This window comes from Anolis sagrei, chromosome 4 (genome assembly GCF_037176765.1).
Source record: "Anolis sagrei isolate rAnoSag1 chromosome 4, rAnoSag1.mat, whole genome shotgun sequence".
Classification (NCBI taxonomy): domain Eukaryota; kingdom Metazoa; phylum Chordata; class Lepidosauria; order Squamata; family Dactyloidae; genus Anolis; species Anolis sagrei.
This window is the reverse complement of record NC_090024.1, coordinates 121057319-121084415: the sequence shown is the minus strand read 5'-3', so window position 1 is coordinate 121084415 and position 27097 is coordinate 121057319. Positions and strand designations below refer to the sequence as shown.

General features: G+C 41.8%; 1 protein-coding gene across 2 annotated transcripts in view; it reads left to right on the top strand.

Moving 5' to 3' along the window:
• Positions 1–27097, top strand: part of HMCN1 (hemicentin 1) — a 379978-nt gene that overhangs the window by 102385 nt on the left and 250496 nt on the right. For both annotated transcript variants that reach the window (XM_067467610.1, XM_060774510.2), the window contains exons 11-16: positions 9555–9830; positions 16797–16938; positions 18411–18538; positions 19900–20013; positions 22989–23147; positions 26853–27047. In XM_067467610.1, the coding sequence (XP_067323711.1) occupies positions 9555–9830; positions 16797–16938; positions 18411–18538; positions 19900–20013; positions 22989–23147; positions 26853–27047 (1014 nt within the window). The remainder of the gene's footprint in view (positions 1–9554; positions 9831–16796; positions 16939–18410; positions 18539–19899; positions 20014–22988; positions 23148–26852; positions 27048–27097) is intronic.

Genomic DNA, 27097 nt, shown 5'->3' with positions numbered 1-27097 from the left:
CATGTGTTAAGGAAATCCTCCTCCTCTTGCCCCTCCTCCTCCTTCTGGTTCTAATAGTGGAAGAAGTTTTGTCATTAGTATGACTTTTGTCATTAGTATGACTTTAAAATGTTTTAAAAACATTTAAAAAACACCTACATGTGTATTTCAACAAAAAAAAAAGCCAAGGTCAGCTGAAAAGCAGGAGTTTAACATATGGTTAAACTGTCTATAAATGTATTGTCGAAGGCTTTCATGGCTGGAATCACTAGGTTCTTGTGGGTTTTTTCGGGCTATAGAGCCATGTTCTAGAGGCATTTCTCCTGACGTTTCGCCTGCATCTATGGCAAGCTTCCTCAGAGGTTGTGAGGTCTTCTGAGTTCCAATTCTTCCTTTCCCACTCTCTTCATGCATATTTGTAAGTATATTTCTCTTCTCCTCTGCATGTCCTTCTGTCTTGCCTTCTTGACCTCTGGATTGCCAACTATTCACATGTCTATAAATGTCTTGAAAGAATGTTGAAGTAAAAGACTTTACGGAAAGCCTTTATAGAAAGATAAATGTGGACTTATAAATCAAAAGTGTCCTGAAAGATTTAAGTGCCATCATCAGGTTTACTTAGTTTAGTTTTTATAACTATAAATCTATCTGTGGGTAACCTGAGGAAAGATTTAGTATTCTCCCATTTGCATAATTCCAAATTCAGGATTAGAGTCATGTGTAGACTTTGGAGATGTGATCTGGTAGAAGTGAAGGAAGCATGATCCCATACAGGTAGATTCTGTACTTGGTCTTTCTCTTCCAGGGCAAAAGAGACTTACAAGGGACTGTTGGCAATGGGATGCTCTGATTCCACACAAGGAAGTATTTACATTCCTTTTTATTATCCAGGGAGTAATTTAATCAGCATTCTGCTGCCAAAGTTAAAATGATGTAATTGTTGTCTTCATTAAGTATTTTGATTCCTCTGAAGTAGTATTAAATAAGCCACTCTATACAGGAGGAGAGCAATGTCCAGTCTCGATAAAATAGTAAAGAGTAGAGACATCAGACTGGCAACAAAGATCCGCCTAGTCAAAGCCATGGTATTCCCTGTAGTAACCTACGGATGTGAGAGCTGGACCTTAGGGAAGGCTGAGCGAAGGAAGATCGATGCTTTTGAGCTGTGGTGTTGGAGGAAAGTTCTGAGAGTGCCTTGGACTGCGAGAAGATCCAACCAGTCCATCCTCCAGGAAATAAAGCCCGACTGCTCATTGGAGGGAAGGATACTAGAGACAAAGTTGAAGTACTTTGGCCACATCATGAGGAGACAGGAAAGCCTAGAGAAGACAGTTATGCTGGGGAAAGTGGAAGGCAAAAGGAAGAGGGGCCGACCAAGGGCAAGATGGATGGATGGCATCCTTGAAGTGACTGGACTGACCTTGAAGGAGCTGGGGGTGGTGACGGCTGACAGGGAGCTCTGGCGTGGGCTGGTCCATGAGGTCATGAAGAGTCGGAGGCGACTGAACGAATGAACAACAACAACAACAACATACAGTTTAAATATTAGCTTCTGTAGTGGTACATAAAATGTTAACATGTTTATACTGTTTATAAACTGCTTATATTTCTACTTGAGATTCCAGGAACTATACCCATCACTACCTTCTTACAAAGGCACACAAAACATTTGCCTAGCAGTAGGCAAAAAAGGATAATATAATAAAGATAATAATAAAACTTTTAAAATATTCTGCCCTCTCTCCTCATGGGGACACAAGATGGCTTACAACAAAGAAAACAGTATAAATTATTAGTCACATAATCAAATGAGGAAAAGTTAATTCAGAACAGAAAATCAAAACACAAATCATAATGGGTTGTTGTAGGTTTTTCCGGGCTATATGGCCATGTTCTGGAGGCAATTTTTTCTCCTGACATTTCGCCTACATCTATGGCAAGCATCCTCAGAGGTAATGAGGTCTGTTGGAACTAGGAAAATGGGTTTATATATCTGTGGAATGACCAGAGTGAGACAAAGGACTTTTGTTTGCTGGGGCTAGCTGTGAATGTTTCAGCTGATCACCTTGATCTGCATTCAATGGCTTGGAAGCGCCGGGGGGGGGGGGGGGAATCTTTTGTTGAGAGTGATTTCATGTGCCTGTTTGTTTCCCCTCTGTTGTTTTGCTGCTGTAATTTTTGAGTTTTTTAATACTGGTAGCCAGATTTTGTTCATTTTCATGGTTTCTTCCTTTCTGTTGAAATTGTCCACATACTTGTGGATTTCAATGTGTAGTCTGACATGGTGGTTGTGAGAGTGGTCCAGCACTTCTGTGTTCTCAAATAATATGCTGTGTCCAGGTTGGTTCATCAGGTGCTCTGCTATGGCTGATTTCTCTGGTTGGAGTAGTTTGCAGTGCCTTTCATGTTCCTTGATGCGTGTCTGGGCACTGCGTTTTGGTGTCTGAGATGGAGTATCCATTGGCCTGTAGAGCCCAGTTTAGGTGGTTCAGTTCATCTTGGAGAAGGTGGGGTTCGCAGATTCTTTTTGCACGGTCTGCCAAGGCTTTAATTGTGCTTCTTTTTTTGACTTGGGTGATGGTTGGAGTTTTTATGTAGATATCTATCCGTGTGTGTGGGTTTTCTGTAAATGGTGTGACCCAATTGTTGATCTGGTTTGCGGATGACTAGGACATCTAGAAAGGGCAGTCTTCCTTCATTTTCCTTTTCCATGGTGAATTGGATGTTTGGGTGGATGCTGTTAAGATGGTCCAGGAACCTGTTGAGTTCTTCTTCTCCATGGCTCCAAATAGTGAAGGTGTCATCCACATATCTGAACCATATGGTGGGCTTTTTGGTTGCTGTTTCCAGGGCTTGTTTTTCAAAGTGCTCCATGTAGAAATTAGCTATGACCGGGCTGAGAGGGCTCCCCATAGCTACTCCATCTTTCTGTTCGTAGAACTCATTGTCCCACTGAAAGTAGCTGGTGGTGAGGCAATGGTGAAACAGAGCTTGTTTGAAACAGGGCTTGTTGGAAACAGCAACCAAAAAGCCCACCATATGGTTCAGATATGTGGATGACACCTTCACTATTTGGCGCCATGGAGAAGAAGAACTCAACAGGTTCCTGGACTCTGGCTACCAGTATTAAAAAACTCAAAAATTACAGCAGCAAAACAACAGAGGGGAAACAAACAGGCACATGAAATCACTCTCAACAAAAGATTCCCCCCCAGGCGCTTCCAAGCCATTGAATGCAGATCAAGGTGATCAGCTGAAACATTCACAGCTAGCCCCAGCAAACAAAAGTCCTTTGTCTCACCCTGGTCATTCCACAGATATATAAACCCATTTTTCCTAGTTCCAACAGACCTCATTACCTCTGAGGATGCTTGCCATAGATGCAGGTGAAACGTCAGGAGAAAAATTGCTCTAGAACATGGCCATATAGCCCGGAAAAACCTACAACAACCCATGGATTCCGGCCATGAAAGCCTTCGACAATACACAAATCATAATATATAAAAGAAAATAAAAACACAATAAACATGTTAATTATAACACAAAGGAACATCACTGATAATTATAAAAGCATATAATGATTTAGACATATAATACACTAAACATTAGGAAGAACTTCCTGACTGTGAGAGCCGTTCAGCAGTGGAACTCTCTGCCCCGGAGTGTGGTGGAGGCTCCTTCTTTGGAAGCTTTTAAGCAGAGGCTGGATGGCCATCTGTCAGGGGTGATTTGAATGCAATATTCCTGCTTCTTGGCAGGTTGGACTGGATGGCCCATGAGGTCTCTTCCAACTCTTTGATTCTATTGATTCTATGATTCTATGAATTGCAAAACCAACTCTTGTTGGAGATAGCAAAAAAAATCCAGTTAACATTTGACTCCTTTAAAAACCTCCATCACATATGGTTTGCTGTTTTCAAAAGCCTGCTCCCACAGCCATGTTTTTAATTCCTTCCTGAAGATCGTTAGATTAGAACCAATCTGATCTCCTTGGGGAGGGCGTTCCAAAGCCAGGGAGCCACTACCGAGAAGGCCCTTTGTGAAGGGGGGGGGGTTCCCTCATGTCACCACTTGGGGATCTGGAGCTGACAGAGGGAGCTCATCCGTGCTCTCCCTGGATTCGAACCTGTGACCTGTAGGTCTTCAGTCTTGCTGGCACAAGGGTTTAACCCATTGTGCCACGGGGGCCTCCAGTATTTGGGATTAATTAATGAGATGGAGAGGCTTTGACAAACCACCCCTAAATGAAATGAGCATTGGTGCCAGTTGGTATAGCATTCCACATTTGAGATGGCATGGCCATCTTGTGTCTGAACACAGTGTATTGATCTCACTTGTGGGACATGGATTGTGCAGGCACCTGTAAGGATCACAGTTCCAAGCCATCTAAGGTGAACATAACATTTCCCACATCCCAAAATATTAAGATATTAAGAGAAAACTCCTGGCATTTATAAGAACTTTTCATTCCATTCTCCATGTCAGTTTAAATTAACTCAGTTTTTCAGGAAATGAAATATACCTCTCTATGGCTGTTTGTGTTATACTGGAACTAACTAATGTGGCCACTGCCAGAAAACACAGCAGTTATTCCCAGGACTGCAGATTCAACAGAGATTGAATGAGGGATAGAAGAATGTTAGCAACAAAATAAAATTAACCTATGGCTTAACTAGTGAAATGCTGCTGAACTTTGACTCTGACTCCTGAATAATAAAAGGTGAGGAGGAAGAATACAAAGTTGTGGGATAGAAATCTAGGATATTTCAAGAAAGAGTTTCATTGCAAACTTTTTCTATGAATATGCATTTAAAATAAAAACTGGAAAGTCTTGGTACTTTCAGAGACTTTTTTTCCATTCTCGGTAATTCTGTTAACACAGAAATATAAAATACCGTATGTACTGGCATATAAGATGACTGGGCATATAAGATGACCCCCAACTTTTCCAGTTAAAATATAGAGTTTGGGCTGGAAGTTTAGCACAGGTGGGAAATTATCGGCAATTATAAGTTCTATCAACCAGTTAAAATATAGAGTTTGGGCAGGAGGTTGAGCACAGCTGGTAAATCATCAGCAAGTATAAGATCTATCAACCAAAAGGTTGCAAGTTCAAAGCCCCGGGTGGTGTGAGCGGCCAACTGTCAGCCCTAGCTCATTGTTTACCTAAGCAATTAGAAAACAGCTTTGGCTGTGATTAGAGAAATTGTTGTTGTTGTTCATTCGTTCAGTCGCCTCCGACTCTTCGTGACCTCATGGACCAGCCCATGCCAGAGCTCCCTGTCGGCCATCACCACCCCCACCTCCTTCAAGGTCAGTCCAGTCACTTCAAGGATGCCATCCATCCATCTTGCGCTTGGTCGGCCCCTCTTCCTTTTGCCTTCCACTTTCCCCAGCATAATTGTCTTCTCTAGGCTTTGCTGTCTCCTCATGATGTGGCCAAAGTACTTCAACTTTGTCTCTAGTATCCTTCCCTCCAATGAGCATTCAGGCTTTATTTCCTGGAGGATGGACTGGTTGGATCTTCTCACAGTCCAAGGGACTCTCAGCACTTTCCTCCAACACCACAGTTCAAAAGCATCAATCTTCCTTTGCTCAGCCTTCCCTAAGGTCCAGCTCTCACATCCGTAGGTGACTACAGGGAATACCATGGCTTTGACTAGGCGGATCTTTGTTGCCAGTCTGATGTCTCTACTCTTTACTATTTTATCGAGACTGGACATTGCTCTCCCCCCAAGAAGTAAGTGTCTTCTGATTTCCTGGCCACAGTCTGCGTCTGCAGTAATCTTTGCACCTAGAAATACAAAGTCTGTCACGGCTTCCACATTTTCTCCCTCTATTTCCCAGTTGGTACCGCTAAAAAGCAGGAGAGGTGTTTTATGATGCCATAAAGAAGGAAGATCAGAGAATACTGGGTGACCAAAAGGAGGGAGGAATCCTGATGGCTCTTCATCATAGAGTATAGAGCAACAGCTCCCCCTGGACTCAAGCCCAACCTTCCATGGGACCTCCTTTTGTTCTGTTCTGTCTGTCTGTGCATTGTCTATACAAAACGGCATGTATGTGTACTGTGATCCGCCCTGAGTCCCCTTCGGGATGAGAAAGGGGGAATATAAATAAAGTATTATTATTATTATTATTTACTTAGAATCATAGAATCGTAAAGTTGGAAGAGACCTCATGGGCCATCCAGTCCAACCCCCTGCCAAGAAGCCGGAATATTGCATTCAAAGCATCCCTGACAGATGGCCATTCAGCCTCTGTTTAAAAGCTTCCAAAGAAGGAGCCTCCACCACACTCTGGGGCAGAGAGTTCCACTGCTGAACGGCTCTCACAGTCAGGAAGTTCTTCCTAATGTTCAGATGGAATCTCCTTTCTTGTAGTTTGAAGCCATTGTTCCGTGTCCTAGTCTCCAGGGAAGCAGAAAACAAGCTTGCTCCCTCCTCCCTGTGACTTCTTCTCACATATTTATACATGGCTATCATATCTCCTCTCAGCCTTCTCTTCTTCAGGCTAGACATGCCCAGCTCTTTAAGTCGTTCTTCATAGGGCTTGTTTTTCAGAACCCTTGATCATTTTAGTTGCCCTCCTCTGGACACATTCCAGTTTGTCAATATCTCTCTTGAATTGTGGTGCCCAGAATTGGACACAATATTCCAGGTGTGGTCTAACTTGCCATATAAGACTACCCCTCTTCCAACCTACACCAAATAAAAATTTAAAAACATCAGATTTGATTTCAGTATGGTAATTTTCCTATAATAATAATAAATAATAATAAACTCCGCCACCATCTCCCAGATGGGGACTCGGAGCGGCTTACATGAGGCCAAGCCCGAACAACAATTACAATAAAGAACAACCGAACGCAAACTGAAAACGGGAACAATAAACAATAAACAACATCATAATTACAAAAAAATGAATATACAACAATATAAAATTACAATAAACACAAACACAGTGACAATGGGCGGGCCACATGTAATGGTTAAAAGATGAACTAATTAAAACTGGTTAAAAAGCTCAAGTGAGATAAAAGAGAAGCAAATTGTTAGTGGAGGAGGGCTCATTATGGTGGGAGTTGTGGATTACCGTACCTCTGTTGCATCCCAGTTCAAGAAACAAGACCATAAGATTAAATCCACCACTCTGGACTGTAGGAAAAGCAATCCTTGTTTATTGATGAAAAATTGGTTACAAAAGAAAAGTAAATGCAGAGTAAAAAAGCCACAGAGAAACACAGTAGTCAGTAGGATCTCTGAACTTGAGAAAACTTCAAAAGCCACAAAACAATAACCAGGAGTCTGTTAGCCTTTTACTAACCATGAACTTGGAAACAGAAGCCTCTGGGATTACTGGCCATGGAACACAGGAATTCTGCCAAGACCAGCCACAGTCCCGAACGTTGCTTGACCTAAAGAAGCACCCGGCAGGGATGCTCTTAAACCAAAGAAGCTATTCTTAGAAACGCCCCTTGACTTTTCTGTTTGGGCCTCTTTCTGCTGAAGGCGCTGTGACCTTCGTACAGACTGGGAAACAAATCTATCTCTGACTATCTGTTCTCTTCGGACCTCATTATTAAGCCCAGGTGGGGAGATATCACGGCTAACTTCCAAAACATTCTCTTCTAACTGTTGGGTTTCGTTTTCATTCCCACTGACCTCTGCATCAACAACAGATTCCACACTGTCAGAGTCAGGGAGAGCTTGCTCAGAGAATCCTGTTCACACAGATCAGGATCAGGCTGAACCCCAACAACCTCCTTCTATTACCGTACCTCCTCTACCTCTCAGAAATTGCATATGCACGCCTGCACTGCTTCACTGCAGTCCTCAGGAGCAAGAGTTGAGAGGCAGAGAAGGAGGTAACGGTAATAGGATACAAGGGTGGGCCATTTTCCTTTTGTGTGTTTGTTTTGTATTGTTTTGCTATCTGTGTGTATTGTAAACGTGTGCAGTAGTGAAGGTGTGGTTTTGCACGTGCCTTGTGGCGCATGAAATGCTGGGTCAAATGTCCTTAGCCCTCCAACAACAACAGGAAACAAACTGTCAATCAACTGGTGGCTGAAGTACCTAGCCTTGCCTTCAAAACAAACACACAGCTTTCTGGTGCCCCCAGCAGAGCAGCTAGACTTTAACTACAGGAGTCAAGCACACACTCAGCTTTCTAGTTCAATCTAAGTCATGAAGCAAGGGAACAAAAATGGCTTCTTGATTCCTCAACTTCTGTAGGAGCCCAACTGCCACTTGAGTTCAGCCACTGGGTTAAATGCCCTTAGCCAGGCCTGTAGCGAGAGGGGGGGGGGGGTTAGGGGTTCAACCCCCCGCCCCGAAATGTTTCAGATTTTTTTTAAAAAAAACCCAGTTTACTCAGGAATTTTTACTGGTTAACCAAATCCCCATGCTAAGTCTATGAGATGCAAAAAATTAAGAGTCCCTCCAGAACTGCAAACACTATCTCAAGCAAATATTTATTTATTTATTTGTTATTCGAATTTATATGCTGCCACTTCCCTGGGGCTCGGAGCGGCTTACAAGAACAGGCTAAAATCGAACACAATTTAAAAACAATTTAAAACAATTTAAAAACAGCAATATCAGAGATCAAAGTCCTGTCGAAACAGATATGTCTTACATGCCCTGCGGAAAGCTGATAAGTCCCGCAAGGCACGGACTTCAGGTGGCAGATTATTCCAGAGTGATGGTGCCACTGCTGTAAAGGGTCTGTGTCTGGTTGCTGTTAGACGCAAGGTCTTGACACTGGGAATTTCCAATAGATCTTGGTCCTCAGAACGGAGGGATCTCTGGGGTTGGTAGGGGGTGAGGCGGTCCCTCAGGTACATCAGCCCCAGACCGTGCAAGGCCTTAAATATTGACAATATATTCATTACTTGCAGCAATAGCCGATGTAGTGAAGCAACCAAGTTGGGTGTGTGTGTGTTGAATGCTCTCATTAAGGAGGCCAGACTTGGTGGAGGTGGTTGACAAGGGTGGAGCTGCAGGCTATTGAAGGCTGCTCTGCCCCCTGCTGTGCTCTTTGCTTCAGCGTGAGCTAGAAGGCAGGTTTCAACCTCCCCCCATGAAATTTTCAAGCCCCCCCTGAAAATTTCAACCCCTCCCGAATTTTTTTTCTGGCTATGGCCCTGCCCTTAGCCTTCAAAGAACAGGGAACAATCGCTCACTTAACTGGGTCAAATGCCCTTAGCCATCCAACAACAGGAAATGAACTGTCCATCAATTGGAGCAATCACTCACTTAACCGGGTCAAATGCCCTTAGCATTCTTCATATATGTGAAGAATTAGTTACCTTAGTTATCTTATCTGCACAACATATTGTATATGGAGTATTTCCTGATTAACAGAAATGCTTTCAGGTAGCTCTAACCTTGATGTAGCCAAGTGCTTAGAACCCAGCTTTGTAGCATACCTCAACTGGCCGTAAGAACTGTGCCACTCATGGAGGATTAATCCTCTTTGTACATGAGCTAGTAGTTAATTGAAGCTTTTCTTTCACCATTCTTGAGTATTGATCTTGCGAATAATATGGCTGCTTATTTTTGTTTCCATTGCAGAACCTCCCCCTATCATTCAAGTTCCCAATAATGTTACTGTAATTCCTGGGGGCCGAGCCCTATTGACATGCTTAACCGTGAGCACTGTGCGTTACAATCTCACTTGGCATCGAAACAACAGGGACCTGAAATTCATGGAGCCTACCAGGATAAGAATGCTGAGTAACCTTTCCCTGGAAGTCAAAGCAGTAACAGTTTCAGATGCGGGAGAGTACTACTGTGTGGCTTCTAATGAAGGTGGCTCCACTGTGGCATCTGTATTCCTTACAGTGCAAGGTAATATGGAAAAGAACCTTTTGCATTTAGAAAGGGGGGGATTCCTTTCTTTCTCCCCACCTGTAATCACAGTTTGGTCTTTGTGTGCATGGTGATAAAGACATGTTGTTCTTATACTTTTCTCTTATCTATTTGATTAATTATTTCAACACAGACATTCACATGTATAATTCCTTCAATTTCTCCGAAATGCTTAAGGTCATGTGCTTAAAAAATCCAAAATGTCTTTCATAATTAAGTGATAGCAATACTTCTTTCCAGGCTTGATGATGCCCAGTGTACCTGTAACCCTCCAGAGACAACTTATAGAATAATTCAGTTGGAAAAGACCTTATGGGCCATCCAGTCCAACCCCCTGCCAAGAAGCAGGAAAATCGCATTCAAAGCATCCTTGACAGATGGCCATCCAAGCCTCTGCTTAAAAGCCTCCAAAGAAGGAGCCTCCACCACATTCCGGGATAGAGAGTTCCACTGCTGAACAGCTCTCACAGTTAGGAAGTTCTTCCTAATGTTCAGAAGGAATCTTCTTTCCTGTAATTTGAAGCCATTGTTCTGCATCCTAGTCTCCAGGGCAGCAGAAAACTAGCTTACTCCATTCTCCCTATGAGTTCCCCTCACATATTTATACATCGCAATCTCCTCTCAGCTTCTCTTCTTCAGGCTAAACATGATCAGCTATTTAAGCCACTCCTCATAGACCTTTTCCTCCAGACCCTTGATTATTTTAGTCAGCCTCCTCTGGAGAACTCCCAGATCCAAGGTCAATCACCCCCAAACCGGGCCTGTATTCACAGTTGGTCATCTAGGGTCTGTGTGCCAAGTTTGGTCCAGATCTGATATTGACTGGGTTCTGTGCTCTCTGGATAAGGGTGAAGGAATGGTTGCTTACATGTGACCATGTTTCTTTGAGTGGTCACCTATGAAATCCACAGATATAGTAGTAATTGATGCACATGTGGAGCAGCTCGGATTCTTCTGATAAGCTCTCTATGACTTTAAGGCTATGGCCATGCCCATCTTCCCCAGAAGGCATATAGGGCATGGGCAGGGCTGTAGCCTCAGTTCCCAGTTCTTTCACTGTGCAATGGCAGAGAGACCGAGACATGACTGATAGCGAGAAGGATGGGTCGGGATGTGAGGATTTCACAGGTGACCATTTGAAGAAACATGGTTACAGATAAGCAGTCATTCCTTCTCCTGCTGAATTTTATCTGTAAAATAGGTTTCATACTTGGGATAATTCACTTAAAGTTCAGGCTGAAACTTACTGTGAATTCATTGCTCCAGTAGCTTCAGTGCTACCAGCTATTACTGTCTGTGGGACAAAACAGCTTCAGCAAGAATGGTAGCAATTTTAACTAGGAAAGCAATACAAGAGGAGTTTAGTTGGAAAAAGCAATTTCCATAATAATGTGTTCCTGATTCTATCAGTATTCTTGCCTTCACTTCAGGAATTAAATTGGTGAGAAACTTTTCATCAGTCTTCCAATGATATGTCAAGGTTGCCTTTTATAAGTTCCCTTTGTTCTTTCTCCCTCTCCTTCTCAAATATTGTTGTATGAAGGGGAACTATGGGTGGAAAATGTGCCAGTCAGTAGATATCCCTTTCCAGTGGGAAAATTTTTATGACCCTAAGGGCATCCCATTTGGGGGCGGGACCACAGTTTTATAGGATATTTGTAAGTTTTGGAACGTGGCCACGGCAAGGGAAAAGTTTGACTTTGGAATGGCCAGAAGTAGGCTGCTAAGAAGTTCCACCAAGCAGAACAACTTCTTGGGTTGTCTTGGAACAAACAAGGAAGTTTGACTGTGAACATGCTTGTTTTCTGTCTGCCCCACCTGTGCATTTGCAAATACATAGATGAAACAAAAGCACAACAGCCTCCCAAAAAGGAAAAACTCCAGGAGTTCAGGCAGAACTATTGGGAGGGATAGTCTCTGCTTCCCTCAGGCATCCACCATTTCATCTGCTTGGTTGAAGGACTGATCTTGATTTCCCAAACAGTCAATATTATTACCTGTTGACTTTTGTTATCCCTTGTTCTCCACATGGAACCTGCTCAGATTCTATCAGATGTTTGTTGTGGATGTTGCTGAAACCAGAAACTATGCAGGTGCTCAACTTTTGGGACACTTTCTGGGTGAAGCTTGGAGAACTGCCATGTGTGACAACTGATAAATCTATACAACTGAGAATTTAGTTTTAAACTTGGGAAGCTGGGAGGAGAAGAAATCACCCCTATATATGCATGAATACTTTTTCAAACAACAGCTTTCACCACATTTCCTGTTTGCGTTTTGTCAGAATTATTGTCAGAACATCAAGCAAAAAGTGGGTGCTAGAAACAATATCATACGAAAGCTGACTGGCACAACCTGGGGATCACAACCAGACACAGTGAAGACATCTGCCCTTGCGCTGTGCTACTCTGCTGCTGAGTATGCATGCCCAGTGTGGAACACATCTCACCACACTAAAGCAGTGGATGTGGCTCTTAATGAGACATGCCGCATTATCACGGGATGCCTGCGCCCTACACCACTGGAAAAATTACACTGTCTAGCCGGTATTGCACCACCTGACATCCGCCGGAAAGTAGCAGCCAATAGTGAAAGGACCAAGGCAGAGACATCTCCAGCTCATCCCCTGTTTGGGTATCAGCCAGCACGTCAACGACTTAAATCTAGAAATAGTTTTCTAAGATCTACAGAGACACTCACTGGAACACCTCAGCAAGCGAGAGTCCAAAAGTGGCAGACTCAAACCCAGAACCTCAACCAATGGCTGATACCAGATGAGAGACTCCCTCCTGGGCACACAGAGGACTGGGCGACCTGGAAGGCACTGAACAGACTGCGCTCTGGCACCACGAGATGCAGAGCCAATCTTCAGAAATGGGGCTACAAAGTGGAATCCTCGACATGTGATTGTGGAGAGGAGCAAACCACTGACCACCTGCTGCAATGCACCCTGAGCCCTGCCACATGCACCATGGAGGACCTTCTTGCAGCAACACCAGAAGCACTCCAAGTGGCCAGATACTGGTCAAAGGACATTTAATCAACTCTCATACTCACAAATTTTGTAATCTGCTTGTTTGCTTTGTTCTGTTAGAAATGTAATATAATTTGACTGGTTGTTCTGACACGACAAATAAATAAATAGAATTATTTTTTTATGGTCTGATTGCTTTAAGAATAAAGGCAGAGGTCAGTTGTTTCCTAAGTTCCTCCATTTATTCTTCCATTCTCTTGTGAAATTATTTCTCATATCAGGAGCATAATGTTCTGGTGGTGCTGGTGGGACAAGCAATCCCAACTTGAAAAGACTGTATTTGTAGAAAAGAATACCACCAAAGTATGTAAAAAAAATTGGGGAGGGAAGCAATCTTTTGCCATGGAATGTGATGTGTTTTTTCCACCATTGGAAAGCAAACTGGCCATGGGAGAAAAACATTCCCATTGGCTTCTTTGTCCTTGTTGTGTCATATGCTACTGCTGGGACATAAAACAAAGCTAGTAATTGTTGCCAGATGTCATTGCATTGGATCTTGCACATGTTTTGTTAACCTTCCTCAGAGCGAACCACTCCAATGTGCAAAGTTTGTCTCTCAACCAAAAGCAGTCACTTTAAGTATCTGTTCCACAGTGTAATAAAATAAACACTGTATTGTCAGAAGAGGTGCTGTTCAGACCCAGCGTGAACTTTTTTGTTGGAGCCAGTCTGAGTTTCCTAATGTCAGTATAATAGTAGATCTTCTTCAAATTTACAAAGGATTTAAAATACCCCCCCCCCCCAGGCTGTTTTGGCAATATCTAAATCAGAATAAAAATACTCAGGCATCTGGCCACATGGCAGATCACTTCGTCATACACATCGGTTAAAAAACTATTTGGAGCTTAGTTTTCTTTCTTTGCGCAAAATGTGAAAGCTATTTCACACTTTACAGATCACTCGTGTTTTACTATAGCTATACTGGTGTTACATGGTGTTATTCTGCTGCATGCTCAGAAGATGTGAAGGATAGGTATTCCCATCTAAGCATGTGGGAACAGAGATTAGCACAATTCACCTTCTTTGTCCTTTGTAGTGTGTTGCTGCAAGAAAAACAAATATTGCACCTGTTTAGCCACAGGAAGTGGGGTGCTCTAATTCTTTCTAGTACATAGCTGGATGACAGTGGTGGGGTGGTGTTATTTTAACTCTTGTCTCTTCCCCTCCCTGGCAGCCCCCATCAGTCCAGGGAGGGAATGAGGGAGGATACTGAAATCGACAGAAATTTAACAGGACCAATAAACATTCTATGTTATGATCTAAATCAGGGGTCCACAAACTGTTTAAACAGAGGGCCAGGTCACAGTCCCTCAAACTGTTGGCAGGCCAGATTATAATTCGAAAAAATACAAATGAATTCCTATTCACACTGCATATATCTTATTTATAGTGCAAAAACATTTAAAAACAATACAATAATTAAAATTAAGAACTATTTTAACAAATATAAACCTACTATATGGAAAGTGTGGGTATGTTTTTGTCCGTTGAGATAGGATTGTTGTTGTTATTGTGTGCTTTCAAGTAATTTCATACTTAGGTTGACCCTGAGTGAGGGCCAGGTAAATGACCTTGGAGGACCGCATCCGGCCCCCGGGCCTTAGTTTGAGGACCCCTGATCTAAATGCTCACTTGTACAGAAGGATATAAAAATGTTACAGCCTTATTTTCATTGTGTTTCTCCAAATTTCCTTCTATTCTTGTTTTATTTCAGATATTTATTTATGCATTTCCCCTTTAAACTAAATCATATTTTTACATATTTTTTTATAATTCTGCATCTTTTTCTTTTGTGATTTTTTTATTTCCCTGAAATATTCATCTGCTTTATAGGCATGGAAGTTCTTGAGGTGAGTTCCATTTGCTCTCAGAATGAGTTTGCGGAGTGTGGAAAGCCTACTTTCATTGCCATTGGTGAATTCTTATTTGCATAACTTGCAATTCTATTATTAGAACATGGAGCATCTTTTAGTCTGTGGCTTTAGAAAGCAAAGTTCATCTTACCCCTTTTCATGGATGGAATGTGTGTGGTGATTGTGGACCAATTCCCCCCAACCTTCTGCTTTTGAGAAAAATGACCTTAAAATCATGCAAAAAATAACTTTGGGGGGGGGGGGGCTGGAATGAACTTTAGGGGCTGAAAAAATAGTCTGGGACATGCATATGACCCACAGGCCAAATCCATTCCCTAAATCTGGTGAGTTCTGGTTTTCAGTCTCTGGCTGTCTTCTATGAAATAAATACAATGATGTCATGTTTCATAGGAGATAGGATTGTTATTAGCCAAGTTAGCCTCACTGGGTGAGAAACATAGAGTGTAGGAAGATGTATACTTTATTGGACCTGCTAGTCTATAAAAAAAAAACTGGAAGCAAGATTGTGCAGCTACACATCAAAGGTTTTGACATCTCATCTTGCCAATGTGCCTGTTAGTGAGAAAAGCTGGCTTTTCTTTTAATCTGGTGATGAATGAGGGGAAATTGATACTCCCAGGCACATTGTTTAAACTCTCAAAGGAAAAGTCATTTGAGTATTAGGGAAGACAATTCTTCCTGTGATTTGTTTGTTTTGGCATTAGTACCAACTAATTCCTGTGTGGAATCTCAAGTGAATCTCAAGATGGAAAGAGTGGTTCAGTATTCCTGTTGTGTGAGATACTTTTAAATAAATGCATGCCTTTATAGGTCCTAGTACTGTATCTAAGGGTTATAGCATAGTTCAGTGTAAAAGTGACATATCTGTTTTTGACATATAAGCAGAGGCGGCCCTAGGTAATTTTCAAAGGTAAGCAAACAGTATTTTGGTGCCCCCCCCCCCCAACCAATCATTGATATATATATTCTGTTCATTGTGGGTGTTCTGTGTGCCATATTTGGTTCAATTTCATCATTGGTGGAGTTCAAAATGCTCATTGATTGTAGGTGAACTATACATCCCAGTAACTGCACTTGCCGCACTTGCTCCCTTGCCTGGCCCGCTTTGTGTCCAGAGGCGTGCCTGAAGACCCCAGCGTGTGCACCAAAAGTCACTTCTTCTCCTGACTTTCTCCTCAGCCATTGGGACCAAGAGAGAGAGAGAGAGAGAGGTGGAGATGCTCACCTTTCCTGAAGGTAGGCGCAAAAACAAAGGAGGGAGCGGAGGTGGGAGATACCTCCAGCCGGAGGGGCCCTCTCTCTCTCTCTCTCTCTCTTGGTCCCAATAGCTGAAGAGAAAGTCAGGAGAAGAGGCGACTTTTGGTGCGCACGCTGGGGTCTTCAGACACACCTCCAGACCCGAAGCGGGCCAGGCATGGCGGCTCCGCCCCTTGGCCCACCCACGGATTGGGGAGAGGAGAGGAGGTGCGTGGAGTGCCGGGGGATCGGGAAAGGGAGCCGGTCATGGGGAAGGGATCAAACGCGGAGAACGATTGAGCGCCGGCTCTGCTCGTGCACCCAGTGGCCAGGTGGAGCAGGAACGAGAGGGGCTAGGCGAGGCTCAGGGGCCTGGCCCCTTTGGGAAGAGGATCGCCCGGCAGCGAGGCAAGAAAGCCGAGGCTCCCCCCAGACTGCTAGGGCTGTTGTGAGCCAAGGGGGTGCTCCTCAAGTGGTGGTCGAGGGGCATTTACAGAGGCACCTCTGCGCCCCTGCCCAAAAAAAAGTGTTCTGCGACTGCTTACTTCGCGTAATGGACGAGCCGCCCCTGCATATAAGGCTACTCCCTTCCTCTCCTCTTAGTTCTGTTTCTGTGAAAGAGGTTATAGCCCTCAATGTCTACTGTTCTGTTTCAGATTTATTAATGTTGCTGGATTTGTACACCTTCTAACTATAAGATGATGTTGGGCACGTAGCAAACCCCTACAAATAAAGAAAGTTCTTGAGTAATATTGTACTTTGGAAAACCATAATAACTTAGTGTGTTATTTTATTTAACAGAACCACCCAAAGCTACCATCTCAACCCAAAACCAGTCATTTACTGGAGGATCTGAGGTGTCCATCCATTGTTCTGCTACCGGGTATCCGAAACCAACAGTAGTGTGGACTCACAATGATATGTTTCTTATGGGCTCTCACAGGTATATTTAATAGGGCTGGGCGGTTTTGTTTCATTAATTCGTAATTCATTAATAATTCGTTAATTTTTTCAATTACAAAACGATAACGAACCATTCTGGAGCAATTTTTTTAAAAAACGAATTTTTAAACACGTTTTGTAAATGCTTCGTATTTCGTTATTGTATTCGTTTCGTTATTGTTCTGAGGTCGTTTCGTTATTATTTCCGCATGTCTGGGGCAAGTTTTTTGTTTAATTAGTGAAAAAAAATTATAATATCACACCAACAGTCAACAACAGAGGGAGAGGGAAGCTTCAGAAGTTTTTGGAGGTTTTTTAGCGTATTTCACGGTCGCGTCCGCCATTAACGAATCGATTCGTTATTGTTTCGGAAATCGATTCGTTAATGTTTTGTAATTTTTTTCACATTTACGAAATTTTGTAAATATCGAACTTTTTTAAGGGAAAATTTTGTAATTATTTTAAATATCGAAACAAAAAAAACCCCCAAATACAAATCGATTTTAGAAACAAATTTTTCCGTTGTTACCCAGGCCTAATATTTAAACCTCTCGCAATGCTCTTGATCCATGTTTTCTTTCAGAGAAAAAAATGCATCAATTGCACTGGCCAACACACATTTTGGTGCCACAAATGTTAGCCTTATTTCTGAGTGTATTTGACCAACTATTCCAATAATTGCACCAGTTTTCCCCTATCAGCTCTAGTTTTTGAGATACTGATCCATGTACCAGTCTTCATCTGCTCCCTCATAGAAAATGATAATCAAATCTAAGAAACTACAGCTGATGTGGTCTATCCAATGCAATTTTCTGAATCAGCATCGTGTATAATCCCAGGAATGAGCCTTAAAACCAAAACACAAGAATTTTTGTTTTGTTGGGCTGTGTTGTCCTTGGCTAAAAATTATTTGGCTATCTATGTCTGTTGTGAGATTGAACAAACTGAGGCTATTACAGAGTTCCAGTGTATGCCTAGCAAGGAACAGTGGCAATATTGCTTAACTAAATACAATTGAATTAGGTTCCCTTGGGTGATGGAGCAAGAGTGGGGAGTGTTCAGTTGGGAAAGGGCTACAGATGGGTCCCAAGGCTTTATGTTTTTAATATTTCCTCCAGTGTCTTTGCCAGTGTGGTAGCCCAAAAAAGGCATAGAGTCAGAACTTGGAGGATTCTCTCTTTTGGATCTGAATCTTCCAGAATCTCCAGCCAGCATGGCCAATAACCACAATGGCTCTCAGTTTCAAGGAAATTGGTTACCCACATTCCAAATTCCTCTGAGTCGATCTTGCCAAGAAAACCCCATAGCAGGTTGGGCTTAGCGTTGCCAGACAGGAATGACCATATTAGTGGCATCATAGAGTTATAATTGTGTAGTATGAAAGCGTTTCTGTTCTAACATTTGATGTTTTCAACAATAACAATAAGACTGTCACAGTAATTGTTTTCCCCACATTGTCTTTTCCTTTTACAGGTACAGATTAACTCCTGAGGGCACTTTAATTATAAAAAATGCAGTTCCTAAAGATGCAGGATTCTATGGCTGTTTAGCTAGTAATGCTGCTGGAACAGCAAAAGACACAGCTATCCTCACATATATTGGCAAGTATCACAAGAAATGGAATGTACTGATAGAACAAATAAGACACAGATGTACTAGTACAATTGCTAGTCCTATAATGAGGTTTGCATGAGTGTTGACTTGCCAACTGATTCAGCAGGTCAACTCTAGTTGGGACAAGCCATTGGACTTAGGCCCGAGGATTGTACATTTCCCACTGAAATTGTGGATAATTATAATTGCTGTATATACTTATGTATAAGTCAACCCCGTGTTTATATTGAGGGCAGAATCTGGAGATTTTTTTTTATTTTATCTTATCACAAGTGAACAGAGGGTACAGTTGTAATGTATTTTAAAAACACAAAGTTTTAAAAACTTGGCATTATGCTAAATGTCCTTTGACCAGTAGCTGGCCACTTGGAGTGCCTCCAGTGTTGCTATAAGGTCCTCCATTGTGCATGTGGCAGGGTTCAGACTGCATTGTAATAGGTGGTTTGTGGTTTGCTCTTCTCCACACTCACATGTCGTGGACTCCACTTTGTGGTCCCATTTCTTAAAGTTTGGCTCTGCATCTTGTGGTGCCAGAGCACAGTCTGTTCAGTGCCTTCCAAGTTGCCCAGTCTTCTGTGTGCCCAGGGGGGAGTCTCCCATTTGGTATCAGCCATGGCTTGAGGTTTTAGCCTGCCACTTTTGGACTCTCGCTTGCTGAGGTGTTCCCTCAAATGTCTCTGTAGATCTTAGAAAAGTATTTCTTGATTTAAGTCGTTGGTGTGCTGGCTGATATCCAAACCGGGGGGGGGGGGAGGGGCTGGAGATGTCACTGCCTTGGTGTGAGTAGATCAATTGGTACCATTCCAGCAGGAAGGTAACGGCACTCCATGTAGTCACATCGGTCACATAACCTTGGAGGTGTCTATGGACAATGGCAGCTCTTTGGCTAAGACCCATCGCAAACTAGGTTCCTGCGGGAGAAAACCTTGCTAGCACGTCCCTGACGTCACAAGACTCCACCTCTCGCCCCGCCCCTTTCTCCGCCCCTTTCTCAGTGCGAGAGTGGTTTTTCCTTTGCTAGGGCAGCATTGCCAGCGTACTCTCTCAGTTGGCAGAATTCAACTGAGAGAAAATGCGGGCAATGCTGCCCTAGCAAAGGAAAAACCACGCTGGCAAAGAGAAAGGGGCGGAGAAAGGGGCGGGGCGAGAGGCGCAGGCTCATGACGTCAGGGACGAGCTAGCAAGGTTTTCTCCCGCAGGAACCTAGTTTGCGGCGGCTCTTAGAAATGGAGATGAGCACCAACCCCCAGAGTTGGACATGACTGGACTTAATGTCAGGGGAAAACCTTTAACTTTACTTTTTACTAGAAAGTTATATTTTAATCTAATTTCTCTTGACCTTTTGTAGAGGTCCCTACATTGAAAGTAGTCCAAAGTGAACTTCTGGTTGCTCTTGGAGACACTACTGTGATGGAATGCAAAAGCACTGGTGTCCCAGTTCCACAGATTAAATGGTTTAAAGGTAACTTCCTTAAATATCTTTGCATCATTAGCATCATTTAATCTCATAGAATGATTTTTTTTTTACAATTCTATCAGCCATGTGATCCTATTTTCTTATCTGATTGTAGGTCTTAGCTAACTTAATCATTTCATCCATGTAGTATAATTTGAGTATTTGTGGATAGCCTAAAAAGGATGTTACAAATTTGGATAGGGCATCTTATTGTGAAAAAGGTGTCTTATGAATAGAAGTAAAGTTTATTTACCAAGCATGGATGGAACTATCTATTATCTGTGTGGGTTGGCTAAAGTTCAAATGTAATTGCTGAAGTCAATCCTGTGTTACATATTGCAGAGCAGATGTTATAGGAAATAAATCCTGGCATAGCATCCTGCATATGCAGCATGCCTTGTACTCAGTGAACGGGTAGTCCCTCAGGAAATGTATAAGTAGTACCACTTTGCTAACCGAAAAATGAATTAAATCAATTTTTCTATATTAGAAATAGAAATTATAAAAACCTTAGACTATGCATAAATTAGTATCATAATACAAATAAAAATTATAGATTAGCTAAAAGATGGAGAATTAATAATAGAGTATTAGAAGATAAAAAGCAACAGGGAAAATATTAAAAGAATTAAAGGAAACTTGGGAGATAAATAATAATAATCAATGTCCTGTCACAATAGTATGGGATACAATGAAAGGATTAGCTAGAGGACTCTTTATTGATTATATTTTTAATGAGGGAAAGGGATACAAGTCGGCAACATTTTGGACTTGTGAAACAAGATGAGTTGGTTGGACCTGGTGAATGTGGCACAAAATAAGGACTGGAGGTGGGGAGAGGAAAAAAGGAATAATAATAATAATAATAATAATAATAATAATAATAATAATTCCAATCAATAGGCCTTTATTGACATATATAACAATACAGTATAATACAGAAGAAGAACTCAACAGGTTCCTGGACCATCTTAACAGCATCCACCCAAACATCCAGTTCACCATAGAAAAAGAAAATGAAGGAAGACTGCCTTTTCTAGATGTCCTAGTCATCCGCAAACCAGATCAACAATTGGGTCACACCGTCTACAGAAAAGCCACACACACAGATAGATATCTACATAAAAACTCCAACCATCACCCAAGTCAAAAAAGAAGCACCATTAAAGCCTTGGCAGACCGTGCAAAAAGAATCTGCGAACCCCACCTCCTCCAAGATGAACTGAACCACCTCAACTGGGCTCTCCAGGCCAATGGATACTCCACCTCAGACATCAGAAGAGCTGCAAGACCAAGAACAAACCATGAGAGTAAAGATGAAGATCCACCCAGAGGAAAAGTGTTCCCTCTATACATCAAGGGAACCACTGACCGCATAGGGAAGCTGATGAGGAAACACAACATACAAACAATCTACAAACCCACCAAGAAAATCCAACAAATGCTTCGTTCAGCAAAGGACAAGAGGGATCCTCTCACCTCTGCAGGAGTCTACCGTATACCATGCAGCTGTGGACAAGTCTACATAGGGACCACCAAACGCAGCATTGCCCAGACATGCATCAAGGAACATGAAAGGCACTGCAGACTACTTCAACCAGAGAAGTCAGCCATAGCAGAGCACCTGATGAACCAGCCTGGACACGGCATATTATTTGAGAACACAGAAATGCTGGACCACACCAACAACCACCATGTCAGACTACACAGAGAAGCCATTGAAATCCACAAGCATGTGGACAATTTCAACAGAAAGGAAGAGACCATGAAAATGAACAAAATCTGGCTACCAGTATTAAAAAAACTCTAAAATTACAACAGCAAAACAACAGAGAGGAAACAACCAGGCACAGATTAACACCTCCCAGCAAGAGATTTTCCCAGGCTCAGGCAGGCCTTCAAATGCTAATGAAGGTGATCAGCTGAAACATTCACACCTAACTGCAGCAGGGAAGAGCTCCTTTCCCCACCCCAGCCATTCCACAGATATATAAACCCATTGTCCTAATTCCAACAGACCTCACTACCTCTGAGGATGCTTGCCATAGATGCAGGCAAAACGTCAAGAGAAATGCCTCTAGAACATGGCTCTATAGCCCGAAAAAAACCCCACAAGAACCTAATACAGTATAATATACAGTATAAATTATAAAAAAGTTAACTTCACATTTGCTACACATTCAGTTTACAGACTTCATTCATATGTGTGTTGCAGCCAATATTGCAGGAAGTGCATCTGGCAAAATAACTCTGGATGTTGGTTGTAAGTAGAATCATAGAATTGGAAGAGACCTTATGGGCCATTCAGTGTAATCCCCTGCCAAGAAGCAGGAAAATCTCATTCAAAGTACCTTGCCACTGAAAGGCAATGATTAAAATCTTGGCAGTTTCAAAGCATATTATCTTGTCTGGGTTGGTATGGTTTTTCAAAGAATCAATAACTTGCAGTAGTAAGCTAGAACTTAGTTCTTGGTAAAGTGCAGAAAAATATGCGGGATGGAATTCAGCTGTCTTCTGCTACAGGGACAAAGCCTTTTATTGCTCGGTAGACTGTTGAGTCTTCCTTTATGGAGTGTAGATGGCATAATATTAAATCTAGCCAGCGTGTAGGCTCTCCTGTACGAGGGATTAGTGAGCACTGCAATATAAAAGGCTGGGTTTCCCTGTTATTAAAAAGAAAAATGAAATAAAATATGTATAAGTAGATAAAAGATGTCTAGTACAGATATATGTAGTATAAGTTGTAATTGGGGAAAACTGATAAGATGTTTGCTTGAGGTGTGTGTGATTTTCTTCTTTTATTTGTTTAAAATATGGCACACTCCCCTGCCCAAGATATTGTAGAAAGGGGAAAGGATGTATACTTATATATTTTGATTGATAAATCTATAATAAAAAAAATCAATTTTTTCCTGAAGTGGTCATTTTTTTTTTTTTACAAAAACAGTTATTCATTTTCATTATCTCTTGCCTGGATCTAGGTGACTTAGAGTTGCGGGCGACAGCATTTCTTATTATTGATATCCATCGAGGTCTTCTGAAGATCCAGGAGACACAAGATCTGGATGCAGGCGACTATATGTGTGTTGCAGCCAATATTGCAGGAAGTGCATCTGGCAAAATAACTCTGGATGTTGGTTGTAAGTAGAATCATAGAATTGGATAAGACCTTATGGGCCATTCAGTGTAATCCCCTGCCAAGAAGCTGGAAAATCTCATTCAAAGTATCTTTGACAGATAGCCATCCAGTCTCTGTTTAAAAGCCTCCAAAGAAAGAGCCTCCACCACATTCCAGGGCAGAGCATTACAATGCTGAACAGCTCTCACAGTCTGAAAGTTCTTCCTAATGTTCAGGCACAATCTCCTTTCCTGTAGTTTGAAGTCATTGTCCAATTTCCAGGGCAACAAAAAACAAGCCTGCTCCATCGTCCCTATGACTTTCCCTCACATATTTATACATGGCTATCATGTCTCCTCCCAGCCTTCTCTTCTGCAGGCTAAAGATGCCCAGCTCTTTCAGTCGCTCCTCATAGGGCTTGTTCTCCAGAATCTTGATCATTTTAGTCGCCCTTCTCTGAACACATTCCAGCTTATCAACATCTCCCTTAAATTGTGGTGCCCAGACTTGGACCCAGTATAATAGATTTATGAGGGGGGGGGGCAATTTTTATATTTTATACACTGTCTGAAATCCTAGTGATTTGTGTACAAGTGGAAAATAGTTGCCCACAATAAGATGGGAGGGGTTCCTTCTGTTTTTATGTTATCTGATCTCCAATAGGGCTGGGTAACCACGGAAAAATTTGTTTATAAACTCTATTCATTTTTAAGGGGTCCATCACGTTTCGTTTCTTTAAAGAATTCTGAAATTTTCCTTTTAAAAATTTCAAAATATATGAAATTTCGTAAATTTCGAATCGATTTGTTAATGGCGGACGCGATTGCGTAATATGCTAAAAAACCCTCCAAATATGCTAAAAATATGCTGAAAAAACCTCCAAATGTGACAGGGGGAACTTCTGAAGCTTCCCTCTCCCTATGTTGTTGACTGTTGGTGTGATAAAACAAACAACAACTATAAAACTTGCACCAGACGTGCAAAAATAATTACGAAACAATTTCGAAACAATTTCGAAACAATTTCGAAACAATTTCGAAACAATTACGAAACAATTACGAAACAATTACGAAATAAGTTGAAAAATTGTTTCGAATCTATTTAACTCCTCACACTATTCCAAAATGGCTCAATATCAGATCGTAAGCTAATTTAAATACGAATTAATAACGAATTACGAAATTAACGAACGAAACCGCCCAGCCCTAATCTCCAAGGCTATAGAGGGACAATGAAATACAGAAAGAAAGGTGAAACTTTAAAAGGGTGTGTATAATGAAAACACTATGCTGCCAGAAAATGGTATGTGGAATAACCAATACAAGAGTCAACTTCATATCTGGAACAGAGGGGAGATAACGTTTGCTAGCACTGGCTACTAGGGCTGGGCGGTTTCGTTTCGTTAATTCGTAATTCGTTAATAATTCGTTAATTTTTTCAATTACAAAACGATAACAAACCATTCTGGAGCAATTATTAAAAAAAACGAATTTTCAAAAACGTTTTGTAAATGCTTTGTATTTCGATATTGTATTCGTTTTGTTATTGTTTTGAGGTCGTTTCGTTATTATTTCCGCATGTCTGGGCCAGTTTTATGGTTTAATTAGTGAAAAAAAATTATAATATCACACCAACAGTCAAGAACAGAGGGAGAGGGAAGCTTCAGAAGGTTTTGGAGGTTTTTTAGCGTATTTCGCGGTCGCGTCTGCCATTAACGAATCGATTCGTTATTGTTTCGGAAATCGATTCGTTAATTTTTTACCATTTACGAAATTTCGTAAATATCGAACTTTTTAAAAGGAAAATTTTGTAATTATTTTAAATATCGAAACAAAAAACCCCCCCAAATACAAATCGATTTTAGAAACAAATTTTTCTGTTGTTACCCAGGCCTACTGGCTACATGACTAAGAGAGAAAGAAAGAGAAGGTATAATAGATATATGGGAGGAAGTGAGTTCAGCCCTGAGAGGTCTAGTGTAGGGCAAGACATCCTCAAACAACACAAGATGAAGATTGCTAATTACCTCTTTTATCCATAGTGGCACAGAATTCCTTGAACAACTTTTTTATTTATCGTGTCAGGGGCAGACCAGACAGTTGCATTGCATTTTTTAACAAACAAATAAACAAACAAAACACAAAGTTTGCAAGCTTGGTAGTTGATTAAATGTCCTTTGACCAGTAGCTGGCCACTTGGAGTGCCTCTGGTGTGGCCGCAAGGAGGTCCTCCAATGTGCATGTGGCAGGGCTCAGGTAGCATTGCAGCAGATGGTCTGTAGTTTACTCTTCTCCACACTCGCATGTCGTGGATTCCACTTTGTAGCCCCATTTCTTAAGGTTGGCTCTGCATCTCATAGTGCCAGAGCGCAGTCCGTTTAGCGCCTTCCAAGTTGCCCAGTTTTCTGTGTGCCCAGGAGAGAGTCTCTCATTTGATATCAGCCATTGATTGAGGTTCTGGGTTTGAGCCTACCACTTTTGGACTCTTGCTTGCTGAAGTGTTCCAGCAAGTGTCTCTGTAGATCTTAGAAAACTATTTCTTGATTTACGTCATTGACGTGCTGGTTGATATCCAAACAGGGGATGAGCTGGAGATGTCTCTGCCTTGGTCCTTTCCCTATTGGTTGCTACTTCCCAGCAGATGTCAGGTGGTGCAATACTGGCTAAACAGTGTAATTTCTCCAGTGGTGTAGGGCGCAGACACCCCGTGATAATGCGGCATGTCTCATTAAGAGCCTCATCTACTGTTTTAGCGTGGTGAGATGTGTTCTACACTGCGCATGCATACTCAGCAGCAGAGTAGCATAGCACAAGGGCAGATGTCTTCACTGTGTCTGGTTGTGATCCCCAGGTTGTGCCAGTCAGCTTTTGTATGATATTATTTCTAGTGTCCACTTTTTGGTTGATATTCTGGCAGTGCTTCTTGTAGGTCAGGGCACGGTCCAGAGTGACTCCCAGATATTTGGGTGCGCTGCAATGTTCCAGTGGGATTCCTTCCCAAGTAATCCTCAGAGCTTGGGATGTTTGTCTGTTCTTGAGGTAAAAAGCACATGTCTGTGTTTTAGATGGGTTGGGGATCAGCTGGTTTTCCCTGTAATAGGCAGTAAGAGCACCTAGAGCTTCGGAGAGCTTCTGTTCAACCATCTCAAAGCTCCCTGCTTGAGCGGGGTAATGGCACAATCATCAGCATAGATGAAACTCTCTGAACAACTGTGATTGTATATATACTTATTTCCAACAGTATCTTAATGACAAAGGAAGGAGAATAATATAGCGAAAAAACATCCTAAGTACTCAAATACAATTTCCTAATATTTTAGAGTCAAATGAAGTGAGGATGTGAATATGAAGTACAAGCAAAGTTAGGGAAACTTGGGAAATTATTAAATTTCATATATCATTTATCTAGTACTTTTAATGTGAATTTAGAGTGTTTTTAAATTTTAAAAGGCTTTTTGGCCACATGATTTGGCAATTCCTATTTTGCAGAAGGGTTTAGGTCCAGTGATAATTTGCATCCTGAAGATTATCCAACAGTTTAATAAATTAATTTTCCTAGATTGTCATCCAGGTTTTTCCTGCATATTCATTAGCATCAGACTGAGTCACCAATCCAGTGCTTGCATATTATAAACGATCACTGATGATCATTCAAAGGACATTTTAGAAGAAATATAGAAGCCGTATTCCTATAGCTGATATTTCTCTTCCTGTGTATTTTTTCACAGCTCCTCCAGTTTTCACACAAGAACCTAGTGATGAATCCTCAGATATTGGTTCAAATGTGACATTGGCTTGTCATGTTCAGGGTTACCCAGAACCAAAGGTGAAATGGCAACGGCTGGATGGCACCCCACTTTTTGCAAGACCCTTTTCAATTAGTTCCATCAGTCAAGTCCAAACAGGCGCCCTCTATATTAACAGTATGTAGAAAATGCTCTTTTTGCATATACCAAATGCTTGGGGGAAATGT